We start from the raw sequence: 20908 nt of genomic DNA on the forward strand, positions 1-20908 counted from the left end.
CTCAGTCAGTGCAGCACCAGACCTGAACGTAGGTTTTACCTAATGACTGTCACCAAGTGCTGCTTCTATCCTATCAGGCAAAGTCTTAGGAACTCAAAATGCTGTGTCTGTTGTATCTTTGTATTTTCACTAAGCACTGAAGAAGATAGGAATTTTCATATAGTTGGCTATTACATTTCTTCAATTAATGAGTGACTAAAGGTTCAAGCAGAATTCAAGGTTATCCACAGCTACATAGGAGGTTTAAGGATGCGATCTCAAGTAGCTTAAGTTACATGTGTGCTTCACCACGTCTAGGCAAACAAAGCCATGGAAGTAGCCACACGGGCCTTTACAATGAAGACTTTAAAGCATAGCATACACCCAGAATCATTTATCTACTTAACAGTACAGAATGCTGAAAGGTCCAAGAGACCACACCTAAGAGTGTCATAAAGAGAACACTTTTAGGGGCCAAGGAAGCAGCTCACTTGGCAGAGTGCTTCTTTAGCACACACAAAACCTTGAGTTCAGTCTCCAATGATGCATAAACCAAGTGTTATGATGTATGTGAATGATCCCAGTACTGGGAGGTGGGGCAGGAGGATCAGAAAAGTCCAGGTCATTCTTGGCTACATAGTGCATTTGAAACCAGTGCGGAATACCTGAGAGAGACCCGGTCTCAAAGGCAGAAACAGACACAAAAACAACAACAAAAATCAAATAACTGGGAATAGTGGTACATGCCTATCACCCCAGCAGCAGGGAGGCTTGAGAGCAGAGGATATGGCATCTGAAGTTAGTCTCTGTTATGTGGTAAGACCATATCCCCAAAACAATAAAATGCTTAGTAAGTGCTATTCACAATAAAATGTACTAAACAGCAAGGTATATTTTACCAATACAAAAACATACTTCATAAATATTCTGAAGCCTCAGTACTAAGAGCACTTGTTGCTCTTCCAACAGAGGATCTGGGTTTGGTTCCAAGTCACATCTTGGAGATGTGACTCACATCTGCAACTCAAGTTCCAGCGGATCAGATGCCCTCTCTGACCTCCAGATATATATGTGGTACACATATATACATGCAAGCAAAGCATTCATTAAAAAAAAACAAAAGAAGTCTAAAAAATAGTTTGAGTGGCCAGGTATGAAACTCATGCCTGTGATGACAATTTAGGAGGCAAAGATCAAGGGCCCAAGGCCAGCCTCAGCAAAACAGCAATTCAAGTTAGCTGGGCTGTATGAGGTTGCTATCAACCAACAAAGGTGGTGGCAAGGGAGGAAAATACTTTGTAATGCAGTGTCCACTCAACACTCAGAGAGAAGGGTGAATCTGACCATTGGCATAAAGAAGAAGCATACTGAAAGAGAATCAAAACCCTTGAAGATGGTTTCACTTTAGGTTTTTTTTTTTTTTGTGTGCTTGTTTTGTTTGTTTGTTTGTTTGCTTGTTTAAGCTAGGCATGGTGGTTCACATCTACAATCCAAGCACCTGGGGGCTGGTGAGGGTGGATTGCTAGGAGTTCATGACCAGTCTGGAGTACACAGCAGTACTAAGAGCACTCAGTGAGTAACAGCAGCCGGAGCTCCATATGAGACCTTATGCCAAAATTAAGAACAAGGAGGCTTCCACTTAAATATAAGTCAACATGTGGAATTATAAATAGAAATCACAGTCCACTGATATACAAATAGTAGAATTTATAACAAAACACTTACCATTGAAAGGATTGATTCCTGCACTAATTCTTAAAATAATAGCTTCTTTCACTTCCTTTTTCTTTACACACCGAATACCCAAATTTTGAAAACTAAAAGCAAAAAATGAAACTTTCAAAATCATATCATAGCTAAACAAAACTATGACAGAAATCAAGCATACTCAACACTGAGAAGTCATCTTCCTACTGCACCAGCTACGAGGACACGGGGCCTGTTTCTAACTGTGAGACTACAGATACATGAGAAGCAAACATAGGCCTGTCTAAGAGAACAGTTAATACAAAAATAGAGCACGTAGTGACATGCCTTTTTCCCAGCACTAGGAAGGTGGAGGCAAGTGGGTTACCTTGGCTACCTAGCAAGTTTGAGGCTAGCCTGAATTATGGGAAAACCTTTCTCAAAAGAAAAAGCTGAAAAAGTATATAGAGTGCTATATAACTTTTAAATATGCTATTTTATAATTACATTTTGCCAATATGCCTAGTCTAATATACCAAGGTAGATAAAACATTACAAGCAAAACAAACAAAACCACCAAGAAGCAAAATTTCACCTTCCAAACAAATTCATAATCAATTTACTAAAATTGGTGTATCAAGAGGTACAAAGTCAGCCAGACCCTGAAATATGCAGGTATGTCTTGCTGAACGTATAGCAGTGTTAAACTATGCATTATTTTTATGTATAGGAGTGGCTAGTACAGTTATATACATTACCAAAGTTAAAGTCAAGTAATCAGAGCTGAGCATCAGTACTTGAGGTTTGGTAGCCCCTCTGGGGCACAGAGGCCATCTGTTAGAGCTGAGTACCTGTGGCCCCACTTACGCACAACTGTCCACTTTGATGAGGGACCAGGCTAGCCTTCTCATATTTGATCCTCTCTGCTCATTTATGCAGCCTGCCTAGTTCATCACTGAAAAATGCATCACGAAATACATGAGAACACACAGCTGGCGTCTGTACAAGATCTGCTGTGTGCTCCAGCCTGGCCTCAATTTTTTTCACAGGCTGTAAAGTACACTGTATGCCATGTTATGTGATTACAATAGAGGAAATGAAGTATTTTTATTAGAGAGGGTTAATACTAGCAATATTTAGCAACAGTTTCAAAGGGTCATTTATGGAAAACTTCTCAATAGCTACAAATATTACTCATTTGCATATGTGTGATACGAATGACGATGGGGACTCTCCCACTACCATCCAGTCATACTTGTTCCCACATGGAAAAACCATGACATCATTTCAGATGGGTGGGTGTGAATAAGGAAGCAAAACTCATGATAAGAACATCACCATTTCTTCAAATTTCACTTGGCACTTGCAGCCAGAGGCTGCCTGGCTCGCCTTACTCCATGTTCAGACTGCTGTATGTTCATGCTTCATGCTTGGCACTCACACCTGTGACTTCATTAGCATCTAAAATAACTCTGCCACTTCCTTCCTCCTCCAACAACAAAAATAAGTTATAAATTCTTAACCCTTTCTTGAAATCCTGCAACAAAATAACTCTTCACCTTAGTAAACACTACTTGGTTTTCTCTCATCGGAATAATCACATCTGGTAAGCAAAAAAATAATGGGGACGTTTAGGGTCTGAGAGCGAGGGTTAGCTCAGAGATGTAATGCTTGTCTAGCACTCAGCACACCCTGGAATCAGCCAGATACTAAAGAAAGAGGAAAAGAGGCAAAAGTTCTGACTTAAGGAAACCAAGAGTCACAGGGCATCTGATCGTTCACTCAGTGTATGCCTTCATAGTCATTTAACAAGGTTTGGAGTCTTAACTGTGCACTAAAACTCTCAAAAGGAATGGAGACACCTTTTCTCCCTTCGTGGAGCTTAGGGTCTAAAATGGGAAGTTGGCAAACTCTAAATCACAGGCCAAATTCGGCATACTGCTTGTTTTGCAAAATAAAGTTTGTATTGGGACAAAAGCATGTTCATTCATTCACAGCTTTGTGGACGCTTTCCTGACACTGAGTAGGACATAGTCCAAAGGGCTTACAAGGCCTATGATACTGCTAGTCTTTAAAAACAAACAAACAAAAACCAACCCTGCTGGCTCAAGTCTTCTGAACTACTAATCACATGCCAAAAATATGAAGTGAATTAGGAAGACACAAGAAATGGACAATAAAAAGTCTCCTCTGACAGAACACTGAGCAGAGGAAACTAAAGGAACATTCTCATGACTGCAATGTCGGGCTGCAGGCACTAGGCTGCACAGTGGAGGCTCACACCTTTACACCAGCACTTGGGAGGCAGAGGCAGGCAGATCTCTGAGTTCAAGACCAGTTTGGTCTACAGAGTGAGTTCCAGGAAGGACATCTAGGGCTATACAGAGAAACTATGTCTCAAAAAAAAAAACAAACAAAAATATCATCCTGAGTGAGATAACCCAGTCACAAAAGAACAGACATAATACGGAGTCACTGATAGTGGGATGCTAACTCCAGAGGCTCGGACTGCCCCAGAAACAACTCACAGACTATGTGAAGTTCAAGAAATAAAGAAAACAAAACAAAACAAAAAAAAAAACACGTCATGCTCAATCTTTACACACCAAGAAAACGTTGACTAATTCCGGGTTACATCCTGTTTTACATGTACTTTTTGCTCATTGTAACTAGTAAGACCTTAATGCAAAGTATCAAACCTTAAAAAAAAGAAAAAAAAAAGCCAAGCACTGACACAATTGTATTTGTATACATTTATGCAAAAATGTTTAAAATTTTTTTCTTTTATCTTTGTTTTTTAAAATAAAGTTTAAAAAAAACAAACAAAAAACCCCAACAATAACAAATATATATATATGATCTCAGGGGCACTAGAGTGGGACAGAAGATAAAAACCAGGGGCTATATAGAAGATCAGCCAGAAAACTATGTTTTCCCAGAAGTCAAGAAAGAGCATTTCAATACACAAACGACTGACTGAAAGTTTGAAACACTTCTGGAAGATCAAGACATACAGTAATATTTCTTGTCAAATGTGTATTCCTAGGGCTTTTATTAATTTTGTGTTATTACTATTAATAAGAGAACTTATTGGAGATGATGTCTTGCTATGTACTTCAGGATAGTCACAATTTTTTTTCATAAATCATGCAGAATGAAGAGACGAATCACAACATTTTCTTTACTTTCAATAATAATAAAGAAGTACACCTAGCCAGGTATGGTAATGCATGCTTACTGATAACCCTAGTGCTCTGGAGGCTGAGGAAGGGGGATCACTACAAATTGGAAGCCTGTCTCAAAATAGTCAAAACTTAAAAAGTAAGAAGTGGTAAGCAAGTAGCTCACTTGGCAGATGTCCAGCCTAACATTCTAGTCTTAAGTTCAATCTGCATAAACTGGAGGTGGGGTCTTATGGCTATGACCTCACGCTTGAAATCTCAGTATCTGAATCCTCTGGAAGGCAACCCTAGTCTACAGGAAACTCTGTCCTAAGGAAAAAATAAAAGCCCGGTGGAGGTGGCGCATGCCTTTAGTCCCAGCACTGGGGAGGCAGAGGCATGTGGATCTTTGAGTTTGAGGCCAGCCTGGTTTACAGAGCGAGTTCTAAGACAGTGAAGGCTACAGAAAGAAACTGTTTTGAAAAAACAAAACAAAACAAAACACAAAAAAAGAAACAGTAAGATAAAATACTGCTGCTGAGCCAGACAGGGTGGTGTTACCTGCAATGTCAGGACTTGGGAGTTGGAGGCAGGAAGGTAAGCACAAAGTAAGTCACTCTACAGTAGGGCTTGAGCCCAGCCCAGGCTACATTGGTAAGAACTTCTACTAACTATTATGTGTGCCATCTATTAATAAAGAATGAATGCAAATGGTAAAAACAAAGGTTTTAGTGTCAGGTTGGGGAGATAGCTCAATGGGTAAAGGCTGGCAACCTGAGTTCAGTCCTCAGGGTCTAGGTGGTGGAGAAAAGAACCAGTTCCACCTACACATGCTCCCCATAGCGTGTGTGTCCGCCCCAGATAAACCATAAAATGTAAATGTACATACTACAGTAAATTAAACACAAAATTATTTTGCTAAAAGCTAAAATTATATCTTTGTCCTACTGCTGAAGATTTCTGTCACTGTATACTTACAACAAAGGTCTGCGTTCCGGTCCAAACTCTGCTTCGTAGTACCCATCTCTGCAATCTTTTCCAACTAAATCATGAGGATGAGGTTTATATGGGTAATTCTTTGTGACTAATGTAATTCTTACTTTTCCTTTCCCATAGTAGTTCATAATCTGAAAAGGGAAATTAAATATACAATCTGTAAGTATATCTCGTTAACAACAGATCTACTAGATGGGTATTGTAGCCCATGCCTATGGTCCCAGTATTGGAAGGCTGAAGCAGAATCAGCACAAGTTCAAGGCCAGCCAGGGCTACATACAATAATGCCTTGTTTTAAAAGCAAAGAGATTAAAAACAAAACAAAACAAAAAAAAACCCAAAAAACTGATCCATTAATTTAAGTTCAATTTATATAATGTACTCAGCATGTAATAAAGTTCAAATATTCAGCAGCTTGCTTAAGATTAAAGTTTTCAGGGAATATATAAGCAGGAAAAACTTATTTTTCAATTCCTAAAATGTTTCTTTCTGCCATAATTTCATCTAGTTTTATCATCTGTTTATTTTTCCTTTTAAACCAGGTAAGTAGGCTGGGAACTGTAGTGCATATTTTTTTTTTATACTTACTCTTTTTTATTGTTTTGTGAGACAGAGTATAGTTTATAGGTTTAGGCTGTTTAGAATGGAATTATTGGGGTTCACCCTTAAATTTAAGGATGATTTATTATTAAATACATATAGTTGACAAAATGACAAAATAAGATTTTTCTTCCAGTTTGAGACCATATCTCAGAATGTCTTCAGAGTTTCAGTCATCTGCAAGGACTAATAAAAAAAGTAACTATCACCATGCAATGGTGGCGCATGCCTTTAATCCTAGCACTTGGGAGGCAGAGGCAGGAGGATCTCTGAGTCCGAGGTCAACCTAGTCTACAGAGCAACTTCCAGGACATCCAGAACTACAATATAAATTCTACTTTGTCTCACAAAACTAAAACAACAACAATTAAAAAGGCAACTATAAAAGTCTCTTGGGTGTCTTTTGCATATAACAGAATTTCAAAGGTTATTAAAGAAGGAATTAAAATGGATCCTTAATTGCACTTTTGATTTTGAAAAATAAAACTGAATTTTTAAAAATGAAAAATGATTGTTGAGAGTTTGACTCAAGGCTATTAGATTAAAACAATTCCATTTGTGAGCTGATGGACTGGATTATCCATGGACACTAATCAAAGGCTAATGCCTGCTCTTTGGGTCCTGTATCGACCTCTTCTGGTTCTTAGTATGTTTAATTTCATGCTGACTCTTATTTGGAAAGTGAATTATATCAAAATTAGAAAAATATAAACAGCACATTTTCTTTCTTACTTCTACTTATTCTTTTTTTAAATGACTTTATTTTACAAAACAAAGACAAATGTACAGATTTTAAACATATTTTGCTTAAAATTATACATTTTTGTCAGTACTGTTTTTTCAGATATTAAAATAATTTTTACATAAAACTATGTGAATATATTTTTTGTCAGTACTTGATTTTTTCAAGGGCTTGACAGTATGCATTGAAAACCTAATAGTTACAATGAGCATAAAGTACATGCAAAACAAAACGCAACATGGAAATTGTCAAAGTCTTCTTGTTTTGTAAATATATTTTTTTTGTTTTCTTTATTTCCTGGACTTCATACAGTCTGTGAGTTGTTTCTGGGGGAGTGCAAGCCTCTGGGGTTAGCATCCCAATATCAGTGACTGCATATTATGTCTGTTCTTTTGTGACTGGGTTATCTCACTAAGGATGATCTTCTCTAGATGCAGCCATTTTCTTAAGAATTTGGTTAAGTCGTTGTTTCTGGTGGCTGAGTAGTATTCCATTGTGTAAATGTACCACAACATTTGTATCCATTCATCTTCTGAAGGACATCTGGGTTCTTTCCAGCTTCTGGCTATTATAAATAGAGCCACTATGAACATTGTGGTGCATATATCTTTGTTGTGTATTAAAGTGTCTCTGGGGTATATGCCCAGGAGTGGAATAGCTGGGTCTTCAGGTAGTACTATATCCAATTTTCTGAGGTATCGCCAGACTGATTTCCAGAGTGGTTGTATTAGTTTGCAACCCCACCAACAGTGGAGAAGTGTTCCTCTTTCTCCACAGCCTCGCCAGCATCTGCTGTCATCTGATTTTTGGATCTTGGCCAATCTGACTGGTGTGAGGTGGAATCTCAGGATTGTTTTGATTTGCATTTCCCTGATGGCTAAGGATGTCGAGCACTTCCTCAGATGTTTCTCGGCCATTCGGTGTTCCTCAACTGAGAACGTTTTCTTTAGCTCTGTACCCCATTTTTTAATAGGGTTATTTGATTCTCTGGTATCTAGCTTTTTGAGTTCCTTGTATACCTTGGATATTAGGCCTCTATCTGATGTGGTGTTGGTAAAGATCTTTTCCCATTCTGTTGGTTGCCGTTTTGTTTTCTTGACGAAGTCCTTAGCCTTACAGAAACTTTGCAATCTCATTAAGTCCCATTTGTTAATCTTTGACCTTAGAGCTTGAGCCATTGGTGTTTTGTTGAGGAAATTTTCTCCTGTGCCTATGTGTTCTAAGGTTTTCCCTACTTTCTCATCTAATAGTTTCAGTGTATCTGGTTTAATGTGGAGATCTTTGATCCACTTACCCTTGAGCTTTGTACAAGGAGATAAGAAAGGGTCTATTTTCATTCTTTTGCATGCTGAGTGCCAGTTGGACCAGAACCATTTGTTGAATAGGCTGTCCTTTTTGCATTGAATGTTTACTGCTCCTTTGTCAAAAATCAGGTGACCATATATATGAGGGCTCATTTCTGGATCTTCTATTCTATTCCATTGATCCACATGCCTATTTCTGTACCAGTACCATGCAGTTTTCAGCACAATTGCCTTGTAATATAGCTTGAGGTCAGGGATAGTGATTCCCGCAGATGTTTTTTTGTTGTTGAGGATGGATTTAACTATTCTAGGTCTTTTGTTTTTCCATATGAAACTGTACATTGATCTTTCCAATTCCATGAAGAACTGGGTTGGAATTTGATGGGGATTGCATTAAATCTGTAGATTGTTTTCGGTAGGATGGCCATTTTTAAGATGTTGATCTTTCCAATCCATGAGCATGGGAGATCTTTCCATTTTCTGAGATCCTCCTCAATTTCTTTCTTTAGAGGTTTGAAGTTCTTGTCATACAGGTCCTTCACTTGCTTAGAGTCACACCAAGGTATTTCATAGTTTTTGTGACGATTGTGAAGGGTACCTTTTCCCTAATTTCTTTCTCCACATGTTTGTCCTTTGAGTATAGGAAGGCTACTGATTTGTTCGAGTTAATTTTGTATCCAGCCACTTTGCTGAACTTGTTTATCAGCTGTAGGAGTTCTCTGGTGGAGTTTTTGGGGTCACTCAAGTACACTATCATGTCATCTGCAAAGAGTGATGTTTTTATCTCTTCCTTTCCGATTTGTATCCCCTTGATCTCCTTTTGCTGTCTAATTGCTCCAGCCAGGACTTCCAGTACTATGTTGAATAGGTAGGGGGAGAGTGCCTTGTCGAGTCCCTGATTTTAGTGGGATTTCTTCAAGTTTCCCACCGTTAAATTTGATGTTGGCTGTTGGTTTGCTGTATATTGCTTTTATTATGTTTAGGTATGGACCTTGAATTCCTGTTCTTTCCAGGACTTTTAACATGAAGGGGTGTTGGATTTTGTCAAATGCTTTCTTAGCATCCAGTGAGATGACCATGTGATTTTGATCTTTGAGTTTGTTTATATGGTGGATTACATTGATGGATTTTTTTATATTAAACCATTCCTGCATCCCAGGGATGAAGCCTACTTGGTTATAATGAATGATCGTTTTAATGTGTTCTTGGATTCGGTTTGCAAAAATTTTGTTGAGTATTTTTGCATCAATGTTCATAAGTGAGATTGGTCTGAAGTTCTCTTTCCTTGTAGGGTCTTTGTGTGGTTTAGGTACGAGGGTTATAGTAGCCTCAAAAAATGAGTTAGGTAGTATTCCATCTGATTCTATCTTTTGGAATACTTTGGAGAGTATAGGTGTTATATCCCCAATAAATGTCTGATAGAATTCTGCACTGAACCCGTCTGGACCTGGGCTTTTTTTGGTTGGGAGACTTTTGATGACTTCTTCTATTTCTTTAGGTGTTATAGGGTTATTTAGATGGTTTACTTGGTCCTGGTTTAACTTTGGGATCTTGTATCTGTCTAGGAATTCATCCATTTCCTCCAGATTTTCCAATTTTGTGGAGTATATGTTTTTGTAGTAGGATCTGATGATTTCTTGAATTTCCTCAGTTTCAGTTGTTATGTCCCCACTTTCCTTTCTGATGTTGTTAATTTGTATACTCTCTCTTTGCCCTCTAGTTAGTCTTGCTAGGGGTTTATCAATCTTGTTGATTTTCTCAAAGAACCAACTTTTAGTTTTGTTGATTTTTTCATTGGTTCTTTTTGATTCTATTTGGTCTATTTCTGCCCTAATTTTGATTATTTCTTGCCGTCTACTCTTTTTGGGTATATCTGCTTCCTTCTGTTCTAGGGCTTTTAGCTGTGCTGTCAGGTTGCTTATGTAAGCTCTATCCAGTTTCTTTTTGGAAGCACTTAGGGCTATGAGTTTTCCTCTCAGTACTGCTTTCATTGCATCCCATAGGTTTGGGTATGTTGTGTTTTCGTTTTCGTTGAATTCTAAAAAATCCTTAATTCCTTTTTTTATTTCTTCTTTGACCCCACTATCGTTTAACAGAGCGTTGTTTAGTTTCCATGTGTATGTGGGCTTTTTGTTGTCTTTGTTGTTGTTAAAGACCAGCCGTAGACCATGGTGATCTGAGAGGATGCATGGGAATATTTCAATCTTCTTATATCGATTGAGGCTTGCTCTGTGTCCAATTATGTAGTCAATTTTTGAGAAGGTGCCATGGGGTGGTGAGAAGAAGGTGTATTCTTTTACTTTAGGATAATATGTTCTGTATATATCTATTAATTCTAGTTGGTTCAAAGTCTCTGCTAGTTTTGCAGTGTCCTTGTTCAGTTTCTGTTTCCATGATCTGTCCATTGGTGAGAGTGGGGTATTAAAGTCTCCCACTATTATTGTGTGGTGTGAAATGTATTTTTTGAGCTTTAGTAGGATTTCTTTTATGAATGTGCTTTTTTATTTGGAGCATATATGTTAAGGATCGAGAGTTTCTCCTGACAGATTTCCCCGGTAATGAGTAAAAAGTGTCCTTCCTTATCTTTTTGATAACTTTTGGTTGAAAATTTACTTTATTCGATATTAGAATAGCCACTCCAGCTTGCTTCTTGGAGCTGTTTGCTTGGAAGTTTTTTTCCCACCCTTTAACTCTGAGATAGTGTCTGTCTTTGTCTCTGAGATGAGTTTCCTGTATGCAGCAAAAGGCTGGATTTTGTTTATGTATCCAGTCTGATAGCCTATGTCTCTTTATTGGGGAGTTGAGTCCATTTATGTTAATAGATATCAAGGAATAGTTGTTTCTGTTTCCTGCCATTATTGTTTTTTGGGTTGAGTTGTGTCTGTGTCTTTTTCTTCTTTTAGTTTTCTTGTTTAGGAGTTTTCTTGTTTTTACTAGGTTGTATTTTTCCCTCATTGTATTGGGTTTTCCACCTATAATTCGTTGTAGTGCTGGGTTTTTGGTCAGATATTATGTAAATTTTGATTTGTCTTGAAATATCTTCATCTCTCAATCGATGGTGATTGATAGTTTTGCTGAGTATAGCAGCTTGGGTTGGCACTTGTGTTCTCTTAGGGTGTGCATGATGTCTGTCCAGGCTCTTCTAGCTTTCATAGTCTCTGTTGAGAAATCGGGTGTGAGTCTGATTGGTTTGCCTTTATATGTTACCTGACCTTTTTCCCTTACTGCTTTTAGTATTCTTTCTTTGCTTTGGGCACTTGATGTTTTTACTATTATGTGTCGGGAGGTATTTCTTTTCTGGTCCAACCTATTTGGAGTTCTGAAGGCTTCTTTTATGCTCGTGGTCATCTCATTCTTGAGGGTAGGGAAGTTTTCTTCTACGATTTTGTTGAAGATATTTACTGTGCCTCTTAGTTGATACTCTTCTCCCTCTTCTATTCCTATTATCCTTAGGTTCGGTCTTCTCATTGTGTCCTGGATTTCCTGGACATTTTGGGTTAGGGGCTTTTTGTTTTTTGCATCTTCTCTGGCTGTTTTGTCTATGTTTACAATGTTGTCTTCTGCCCCCGAAATTCTCTCTTCCATCTCTTGTAATCTATTGGAAATGCTTGCTTCTGTGATTCCTGATTTCTTTTTTAGGTGTTCTACCTCTAGGGTATCTCTTTTTGTGTTTTCTTTATTGTGTCAATTTCCGTTTTAAATTCCCTCTTCCATTCCTTCATCTCTTTGGTTCTGTTTTCCTCTAGTTCTTTGAGTTCTTTGAGTGTTTTTCTTGTTTCCTCTTTAAAAGCTTCTGAATCTTTTGCTTTTCCTCCCGTTCTTGTTTAAGTATCTCTATCAGCATCTTGAGGTATGATTTCAGGTCTGTGTCTTCCTTTTCTGGTGTGTTTGGAATTCCGATGTTTGCTGTTATGGGAGAGCTGGGTTCTGGTGTTGCCAGGTTGTCTTGGTTTCCTTGGGATATACTCTTTCGCTTTCCTCTTGCCATTTTGTTGTCAGTGATATGCTCTTGCCTTTCCCTTGTATCTGGTCTGTGTCCCTGGATCTCCACTGGTCCAGGTGGCAGATGGGTCGAGCCCTGTTCTATGCCTCAGAGTCGTCGGGTGGGAACAGAAGTTCCAAAGTTCTATTCCTGGTCGCTGGATCAGACAGGGCGGGGCAGGGCAAGGCAGGGGGTGCACTTTCTGTGTGCACTCTGCAGAGATCTCTCTGCTCCCTGGCAGCCCAGGTCTCCCACCCACCAGTTGCTCAGCCTGTACGAGCCGCCGTTCCGGGTGGCAGATGGGCCAGGCTCTGCTCTGCTTCCTGAAGTCCTGTAGTGCATACTTTTAATCTCAGAATTTGGGAGGCAGAGGAAGGAAGATTTCCATGAGTTCAAGGCCAGGCTGGTCTACAGAGTGAGTTGCAGGACAGCCAGGGCTGCACAGAGAGACACCTGCCTCAAAAATCCAAAATAAATAATTCTCACACTTACCAGCTTTTGTTGTACAAATCTTGCCCTTTATTTAAAACTGTTGAGGTTTGGTTTGTTGCTATGCATTGTAATGCTAAACACTTGCCCTGGTTGCTTCAGGAGACAGAAGATCCTCATGTATACCAAATATAACCTTGACCCCCAACTTATCCCTGATTGGTCAATAAGATGCCTACAGCCTATAGCTGGGCAGAAGAGAGGCAGGTGAGGTTTCAGTTCCTGAGCAGGAGACAATGAGGGAAGGAGGAGAAGGTGGAGAGAGGAGAAGATGCCATGGGGTAGGTGAGTCATAAAAACATGGCCATGAGGGCTGGCCAATTGGAATAGGAGTAGCCCAGGCAGAACGTGGCAAGTCATAACTCAGGGTTATTGATAGGAAAGTAGACACTGATATCGTAGAGGGTAGACATCTGCCCAGCTCTAGTGCTTTAAAGGCTTATTATAAGTATACAAATTTTAAGTTTTTAATTTGGGAACTGAATGATTCAAGGCAAAGAAGAAACCCCTGATTATGTATTTACTACAGCAAAGACCTGCTGGGACAGAAGGGATACAAACCTTATATATAAGTTTGATGCACAAAGTACGATGATTTAGGAAGAACTAAGAGCTGGTGAGGTAGCACTACACCTGCCACCAACACCTTCAATCTCTGGATCTCACAGGAGCACAAGGAGAGAACTGTCCTGCCAGCTGTCCTCTGACCCCTACAAGTGTGTACTCTACATGTGTTACACACACGCACACACATGGGCAGAGAGAGAGAAGAGAGAGAGACAAGAGAGAGAAATAAATGTATCAACAACAAGAACAAAAAGCCAGAGTCCTCTAAAGACCACATAGCCCAAGAAAACTCTTGTGGCAAAGGAAAGTAAAAACAGAAGCAAGTTTTGAAATTCACCCCCAGACTGTACCCATGCTATAGGTGAAGTCTCTTCCAAAAGCATCTGAAACATCTTTTCAAAACATATCTGAAGAACATTCTCCAGAACTGGCTGTGTGTCTGGCTGTACACTGTAGACAGCAGCAAAATGTGCTCTAAGCTGCCTGCACTACTTCAGATCTACCACGATGAACTGGAGCAGGGAAGAAGGACTGAGATACACTACTCTGAAACACTTTAATTTAGGAACAAAATTTGTTTAAGAGGAGCCAAAGATGGCTCACGGGGTTGGAAGAATACAATTTTAAATGAACTTTTCACTGTATCTCTTTCATTTGAACACTTAAAATGAATTTAGATAATCCAAATCAATATTGTTGCAAAAACTGTGATTTAAAAACATGAAGTTATGGGCATGGAGTGATAGCTCAGCAGCTAAAAGCACTCACTGATCCTCCACAGGACCAGTGTTCAGATCCTGGACCCACGTCACACAGTTCACAATTGCCTGTAACTCCAGCTTTAAGGGAGCTGATACTCTCTTCTGGCCTCTGTGGGCCTATTCATGCATGCGTGCGCACGAGCGCGTGCGCGCTCACACACACACACACACACACACACGCACACACACACACACACACACACACACACACACACACACACACATCTTTTTTTAAAGTACATAGATAGGACAAAAGGACTTAGGAATACTATTGTACAATATGGTGACTGTAAAAATGCACTGTGTATTTCAAAGAACAAGGAGGATTTTGAATGTTTCCATAACAAATGATAAATGTTTGAGGAGCTAAGTATGTTTAACCTGATTGAAGCATTACATGATATATACATGTATCATACATTACATGGCATCCCATTAATATGTATAATTTAGCATCTATATATCAATTAAAAATATAAAAACAGAAATTTGGAAATCAAAAACAGAAATTTGGAAATCAATCTATAAGTTGGCAATTGACTTTTATTAAAAAAGATTTATTTATTTTATGAATACACTGTCGCTGAATTCAGACACACCAGAAGAGGGCATCAAATCCCATTACAGATGGTTGTGAGCCACCATGTAGTTGCTGGGAACTGACCCCAGGACCTCTGGACATCTCTCCAGCCCAGCTTATTTTTTAATTTTTAAATTCTTCTTAGATTCAATAAAATAAACTGTGAATAATAAGTCAGTTATAAAACAGTAATTTCAGTTCTATTGATGAAATATCAAGGACCATATTTCAAAATGCATTTTGAGATGGTTTCTTCCTTTTATCCATACAGTCTCTAGACCTGACATGCAGCTATCTTTGTTTTCATTTGTTTGCAGAGACAAGGTCTTGCTTAAATAACCCACACTGGCCTGGAGCTCCTATGTAGCCAGGCCGCCCTCAACTGGTTTTGCCTCCGAATGCTTGTCATGTGCTACCACAGCAACTCAAGATTAAGGTTTTTAATTGGCACTTAATGATAAAAATTAGCTGGGCATGACTGCACATGTCTGCAATGCCAGTGTAAGAGGCCACAAGTTTGGGGCCAACAATTTTGTTTCAAAATACTAAACATGAATAAATTAATAAATAAACTATAAAAAGTAAAAAGGCAAGTAAATATAACTTATAAATATAAAATTGTTATATAATAACATACATTATAAATAAGGTACATTTGCTGAATTTATTTTCAACTGAAAAACTGCTTCATAGACTAGGGACGTATGTCAGTGGTAGATCACTTGTTTAGCATCCCTTAAGATTCCAGGTTCAATCCTCAGTACTGTCTGTCAAAAGAGACGGAGAAACCAGTAGCTTGAGCCTGTGGTAGCAGCACTCCTATCAGAAGACGAGAATCAGGAACTGAAGAACCCTGGAAACTAGTGGACCAAACGTATAAAGTGGAAAACCAGCAAAGACACCCTGTCTCAAAACAAGAATGAAATGCCAACCCACCCAACAATGTCCTGACTCCCACATGGGCACTGAGGTACCTGAGTGTCTGCATTCACACACACAAAAGAGCATATACTCATACACTTTACACACACACACACACACATACACACACACACACACACACACACACACACACACACACACACACAGAGACAGAGAGAGAGAGAGAGAGAGAGAGAGAGAGAGAGAGAGAGAGAGAGAGGGTGATACTTTAAATGATATTAATAACTCAGTTTTGGAGATAAGCATAAACATGCATGAATAAAGGAGGGGAAAGTTCTTATTAACAGCCCCTACACTAAGAGACCAAAATGTTACAAACCCATCTCTAACATTCGAAATAACCCCTTACCAGTGTACGTACAGAACACTTCTTCCTTGTTAAATGCTCTGTGTTAACAAAAGGGATCAAATCCAAAGCTGTCAGTGCACAAGAGGCACTGTAAGTCACTGCAGTTACATTAAAACATGAACTATATAGCAGGAAAGAGACAGAATTTTCAACAGATATCCCTATACATCTAGCTAATGCAGAGCAAGTACAAAGAAGAAATGGGGGAACCAGAGCATGGGGTTGCAAAAGACTGTTAAGAAACCAAGCCTTCTTACCAGGTGGGCATCAGGAAGCAGAGGCAGGAAGATCTCTGACCAGCCTTCTGTACACAGAATGGATTTCCTGGACAGCCAGGACCACACAGAGAAACCCTGTCTATAAAACAATAAAACAAAATGAACCACTAAAAGTGAGATACTGAAGAAAGGCCCATTACCTGGATAGATGGGTACGTCCGGTTGTTGTCTGTGCTGCGCTCCCCTGGAATGCTGCCTGCTGATCGCCCTTCACACTTGTATCTAAACCGCATTCCCCTCTGCCGTGGCTGTTCAATTATTTCTACAAATGGATTATATCCGCCTGAAATTTTTAAAAAGAACAGGGCAGTGAGATTAGTAATATGACGGACTTTAATGGTTTGGTTTAAAAAAATACACTAAAACCAAGATCTTTTTTCCTTCCCAACATTAAGTAACAAAGTAATGTAATCATCGAAGATTAAATGAGGAAGATAGCATTTTCTTATAAAAACTGAGTTCCTATGCAATATTAATACATAATTGATTAGTGCTTTACTGCTTAATGTCTATACCTAATGAGTGCACTAAGGACTGAGAGACAACTTTTAGAGTTACCTTCCACATGAGGCCAATGAGAAGGTTTTTCTCCCAACATTTCCCAAGAAGGGTGAAGAAAATAGTATTCAGAGGTACATTATATTCCAAAACTGAGTAAAATGTACTTAACTGCTTTATTTTAGACTATCACTGTATGAAAGAACGCTCATTGAAAATTAAAATGGACTTACATCCTTGCATAGGCAAGTCTGGAATATCAAACGATTTGTACACAATATATTAAAACAGTATATTGACTTAAGGCTCAACTAAAGTTTCAAATTAGTTTTATTTAAATCTCCTCCAAAACATAGTATATAATGTGGAGATGATAAAATAATTTACTTTCCATAAGAAATGTAATTCAAGATACGTATCCTTAGGACAAAACACTATGGATATAACTACAAAAGTGTGTTGAGTGAGAGATGCTAATCTAAACCAAGCACATACTATATGATCCACTTACATGATACCCCAGAAATGTAAGCCAGTCTATAATGAAAAAAAGGTGATCACTATTTGTCTAAACTTGGTAGATGAGAAAGTTTGGAGGATGGTGGACATGTTTATTTTTATTGTGTTAAGATATATGTGTGTTCATATATATGTATATGTACACACATACATACATACACATATTTTCAAGTGTGGAGGGCCAGGTCTTTAATTTTAGCAATCTCAAAAACAGAGATAGGCTGATCTCTGTGAGTTCAAGATCAGCCTTATCTATAGCAAATTCGAGGCCAGTTGGGGCTATACAATGAGATCTTGTATCAAAAAAAAGTTTATATATGCTTATTACATTACAATAAATTAAGTATATGTCAATAAAACTTTAAAAATATATGCATCTCTACCCTTTTTTATTAGCCAAGTCATGGAAATAAAAGTTCAATAAAGTCAACTATGTTTTTATGTTAGGGCAGGTAAATAGGTGATTTTATTTTAGAAGTATAAATTCCCTAAACCATAAACCCATTTCACTAAGGCTTATCCTGTTAGAATATAAACAAGCTTCAGAAATGGTGAAACAATGAATTTTTAAATATAGTATGGGATGAGGTCTATTCTAAACCAAGTACTTTGCCTTCTAGAATTTACTATGGAGATCCAATTGACCATGAACTTGCAGTGATCCTCCTGCTTCTGCCTCCTGAGTTCTATTATCAAAACAAAACAAAACAAAACAAAACAAAAGATCCAGCAAAAGTCCAGGAAGACCCTGTGGTAATATATCTTTTTAAAAAGGATTTATTTATGTATATGAGTACACTGTCATTGTCTTCAGACAGACCAGAAGAGGGCATCAGACCCCATTACAGATGGCTCTGAGCCATCATGTGGTTGCTGGGAATTGAACTTGGGACCTCTGGAAGAGCAGTCAGTGCTCTTAACCGCTGAGCCACCTCTCCAACCCCTAATATCGTATTATTAATATCCTCTGTACAGTATGTGTGTTAAATTCTTCCCAAGTGTCACACATACTTGGCAGTCAGTCAACGGTACCATTGTTACTTCATATGCTCTCCTGAAGACAGTGACAACATCACTATCACAACTGCTGCCCCGAAGGCCCTACAACCCAACAGTGCACAGTGATTGGTGTGCACCACAATTATTTTAGTGCACCAAGGGGGGAACTAGCAAAATTCAGCAGAAAATTATAATAAGAACAAAAGAGGAATCTGACAGTTTGAGAAAGGGAAAACGTAACAAAACAAGAGTAGAAAGCCATTTTAGAAAAAGGGAAGTAATTGTCCATCACATCATCCACCAATGGAAGTGGAGTGCAATTCCACTCTTAGAAAGAGAACCAAAAGTCCAAGTGCATTCAGTAATATGGACTTCATTGTATATGTGAAAAGAAATCAATACTTTTATTCAGGAAAACCACAAGCTCAGATTAGCTTTCAAGAGTAAGAATTCTGACCGTACTAGATAGACAAAAGAAGAAAAAAAAAGATTAAACATTTACATACATACTCCTATACATACATACATACATTCATACATACATACATACATACATGACATTAACAACAATAAAATAAAACAATTATAACAAACTACTAAAACAAGTTATTTAAAACTTTATGAAATTTTCCTTTTACTATTTTTGAATTACAGTTGATTACAAATAAATGAACTAAAGAAAATCAAACTATACATAAGTGGAGAGTATTGTCATATAAGCAAAAATGTGGGTATGTCTGAAATATGGTTGTTATAAGAATAAAAGATTTCAAAAAACAAAACTGACATATTTTGGTATCTAAACGTCAAAGAGAAATTAATCACTGGTGGCAAGGGTTTGGGGAAACAGCTCGGTCAGAAAGATGCTTAGCAATCATGTACAAGATCCTGAGTTCAGTCCTCAACATCCATAAAAAACTATCAGGCGTGGTAGCATACCCCTGTAAGCCCAGTGCTGGAGAGGAGAGAGGAGGAGCCTTGGAGTTCACTGGCTTGCCAGCCTAGCCTAATGATTGAGTACTAGGTCCCAGTCACAAACACACAAAAATAGACACACACACACACACACACACAGAGAGAGAGAGAGAGAGAGAGAGAGAGAGAGAGAGAGAGAGAGAGAGAGAGAGAGAGAGAGAGAGAGAATGACTTGTGGCCCAATAATAAACATGAAAAAAGAAAGAGAAAACATTTTTAATCTAACCAAGTCCATAATAAGTACTGAAATAAGCAAATGAGTATTTTAAACTTGTGTACCATTGTATATATAAAATTTACATCTTAATTTTAAATATCTCATAGCCTTTGCATCTTACTTAAAAAAATGTGCCTTTCTTTTCAAATGTGTTAAATTCAACAGAACTTTTTTTCAGTGGCATCTTAAAGAACATATGTGGTTGAACTAAAAGGTCAAATAAATCCCAGCCCATGACTTAAGAGGTGTTCTGGTGGGAAATTGATATGCAGTGACATCATTAATGGTAGCTAGTTACCTTTTTTGAAGGAGAATTATAAAAAACATTGTAGGGTCACTCAAAGCAAGTTACACATTTCTTTAAACCGGAGTATATTTATAAAATTATGAAATACAAAGGACCTAAGATTAAGCATTTTAAAAATTGTCTTAAAGTAGTTAGAATTACCTAAATACAGTCAGGTAATATCATGCATCTATATTTACTTTTCTTCTTGAAGACACTCTTCACTGAACCAGGCAGTTGTTGGGCACACCTTTCCTTCTGGTACTGGGGAGGCAGAGGCAGGTGGATCTCTGAGTTCAAGGCCAGCTTGGACTACAGTGAGTTCCAGGACAGCCAGAGCTACACAGAGAAACCCTGTCTCAAAAAAAGCAAAGTTATACCAACAATAAAAAGGAACTTTTCGTTGATAACAAGCCTCACTCAAACACAAATTTCAGAATTTAGTTATATTCTCCAGATGGGAATAACTTTTCTGTTCCATAAACCGACAGTCATGGTATTTTTGTTTGGAGGAATTATCCCAAAAAAGACTAGTTTGGGGAAATTTAACTATTGGATTTTTTATTTTTTAAGACAGTGTCTTATCTATTGAGGGCTAACCTCTAGCCTGTTCTATAGCCTAGGCTGGTTTGAACATGGAAGGAAGCCTCTGGGCTCCATCCACTTCCCTAGTGTTGAAATTACAGGGACCACTACCACAGACTTTGTACAGTGTGGTGTCAGATCAGGGATTCTAGAGGCTGGGCAGCTTCTCTACCAGAATCTCATAAACACAACTATGCAGAGAGCACGGATGGGAGAAAATTGAAACAAAAGACAGTTGAGTCCCTTACCCATTTAATTATGTTCTTAATTATGATTGTGTCCCACCATTCTCTCCATTTATTCTCTGTAGCATATGTCACTAGTTACTATAACACCTTTCTCTGTTTTTTTTTTTTCATGTGCTTCATTTCTGGAATATCTGTATTTATGAGCAGTCTTACTTAAGAACAAAG

At 38.3% G+C, this 20908-nt stretch overlaps 1 protein-coding gene across 1 annotated transcript in view; it reads right to left on the reverse strand.

Moving 5' to 3' along the window:
* REL (REL proto-oncogene, NF-kB subunit) overlaps positions 1–20908 on the reverse strand; it is a gene marked incomplete at its 5' end in the record, with an annotated part of 32186 nt that overhangs the window by 8549 nt on the left and 2729 nt on the right. Inside the window, 3 exons of the mRNA XM_080922634.1 lie at positions 1705–1796; positions 5805–5953; positions 16557–16699. Of these exons, the coding sequence (XP_080778760.1) occupies positions 1705–1796; positions 5805–5953; positions 16557–16699 (384 nt within the window). The remainder of the gene's footprint in view (positions 1–1704; positions 1797–5804; positions 5954–16556; positions 16700–20908) is intronic.

Source organism: Micromys minutus (assembly GCF_963924665.1).
Source record: "Micromys minutus genome assembly, chromosome: 1".
In the NCBI taxonomy this organism is placed as follows: Eukaryota; Metazoa; Chordata; class Mammalia; order Rodentia; family Muridae; genus Micromys; species Micromys minutus.